This window comes from Propithecus coquereli, unplaced genomic scaffold (genome assembly GCF_000956105.1).
Source record: "Propithecus coquereli isolate 6110/MARCELLA unplaced genomic scaffold, Pcoq_1.0 Scaffold74, whole genome shotgun sequence".
Taxonomy (NCBI): domain Eukaryota; kingdom Metazoa; phylum Chordata; class Mammalia; order Primates; family Indriidae; genus Propithecus; species Propithecus coquereli.
In genome coordinates, this window is record NW_012153507.1 from 5,356,149 (window position 1) to 5,358,212 (window position 2,064).

Consider the following 2,064-nt stretch of genomic DNA (forward strand, 5'->3'; position numbering starts at 1 on the left):
TCATTTCTTTCTATTTTTTTAGTAGAGACGGGGTCTCACTCTTGCTCAGGCTGGTCTTGAACTCCTGACCTTGAGCGATCCACCCGCCTTGGCCTCCCAGAGTGAAGGAAGGACATTCTGAAGAAGGACTATGTATAGCACTAAATGTTCAGAGAACTAAAGAAAATAACTAAGAAAAATCTATTTGTGATGGCAACCCATCAATCTTTGGGGATCATTAAGGAAGTAGTCTCAGAAGGAAAAAAACAGGTGGCCAGGAGAAAAACATTGAATAATTTTTCTACAAATCTAATGTTTAAGAAAAGAAGAGAACAGTAGTTTCAAAGACATCAAGATTTAAAGATGGGTCTTTTAGCACGGAGAATCTTGAATTTTTGGTCTGCTCACATGTAAGAGTTAGTAGACATGGCAAAAATGAAGATAATATAAAGAAAATGAAAGAAGATAGAACTAATATGGCAATGTTCCTATGGAGTTGACTCGACTAAAACTATTGTTCTTTGTTGAAAGTATGGGTTGCCTAGATGTTACAAAGGAATCTCACTGGTTAACATATTATTAATATACCACATTTTTCTTGAGGAAGAGAGTAAATATCACCATAATATTTTTAATAAATCTTTAATATTTATTCTTTTTAGAAGATTTTCTATATGCCTTGGGACAGATGTAAGGAGCTGTAGTTGAATCTACAGTAAAGACATTTCTGTTTAACATAGATATAGGCATTTTCCACTTCTACCTGATCATTCCAAGTGAAATCAGGATAGATGCTGAGTGTTACTCGGAGGACAGTTCGTGTAATGGGCTGAATGGATGCTTCCATCGTGACGGAAGGAATCTGATGAACACATTGTTTGACCTTCAATCCAATATTCACATGATGCAAAATGTGACCTGCAAGGAAAATATCACATAGAAGAAATGCGTCCAGACAGAAAAAAGCAATATAATCTGACTTGTAAATGGGATTTCAGAGAAGGTGATTTTATTGCTTGTTTTATGATTTGCTATGTAGAATAGCTGACATTCTTGACCTGGCATGTTTGAATATTTTGTAATAGTTAACTTGAATTAGCAATTCATAGCTCAGAAAACCAGTATCTAGGTTTCTTTAGCTATTAATAGGGTTCTTAAAATTACTGAGACTCAAGAGTGTTTAAACTACTATTATATAAACTGACCCACTTCTCTCCGAGTTAGTTTATGATACAGTATAGAAATATTTAGTATTTTGTAAAAATACCTATTAATTTATTCAGGGTCTATTTCATAATTTTATAACCATGGTGGGAAATGCTTCACTAATCAAATGCAACTCACCCATCCACACCCGTTTCCAGAAAACATAAAGATAAAATATAAAATATGGTCGATCTAGCACAAAATGAACCACTTACATATATTTTCATAAATAATCAGATTCTGAAACACAGATATTTATGGAAATGCTGATGGATGGGTTTCATAAACAAATGTTACATTTTCTACTATAGGCTGAGCAATTAAGTGGAAATAGAGTGTATTTTATAGCATCAAGATTTCTTATATGTCTTGGTTCTTCAAAATAGAATATTTTAAAAGAGGATATTATTAATAAATCAAAATTTGCTTATTCAAATGTGAACTAAAGTTGATCTTCCTTATTTTGATAAAATATTTACATATGTTACTTCAATGTAAATATCCTCAATTTCCCTTGTTAATAATCCCAATTTCTCTCTATTGATACTTCCCTTCTTCCATTGTATTTTAGAAGAAATATTCTTCCTCCTCTATAAATGTAATAACTATCTCAGCCTCTTCTGCGTCTTTGCACTTATTGCCAGCAATAATTTTCCCTCCTATTTCTCTTCAGTGTGACTCCCTTCATGTGTAATGTCTATCCTATTCTGAATTGAAATATTAACTAATCAATGCATTATATATTTGTCCAATAACATGCCAGGATACATGAAAAAGTATGTAGAAATAACTTTTCAATATTATATAAAAAAATCAGAACTCCAAATGCTATGTGCACACTGATACCAACTGGGTTTAAAGATGTATATGTGTATAATG

The 2,064-nt window shown here is 32.3% G+C and overlaps 1 protein-coding gene across 1 annotated transcript in view; it reads right to left on the reverse strand.

Annotated features, from left to right (window-relative positions):
- Nucleotides 1-2,064, reverse strand: part of ASCC3 (activating signal cointegrator 1 complex subunit 3) — a 283,174-nt gene that overhangs the window by 160,858 nt on the left and 120,252 nt on the right. The window contains exon 12 of the mRNA XM_012661845.1: nucleotides 743-897. Coding sequence (XP_012517299.1) covers nucleotides 743-897 — 155 coding nt within the window. The remainder of the gene's footprint in view (nucleotides 1-742; nucleotides 898-2,064) is intronic.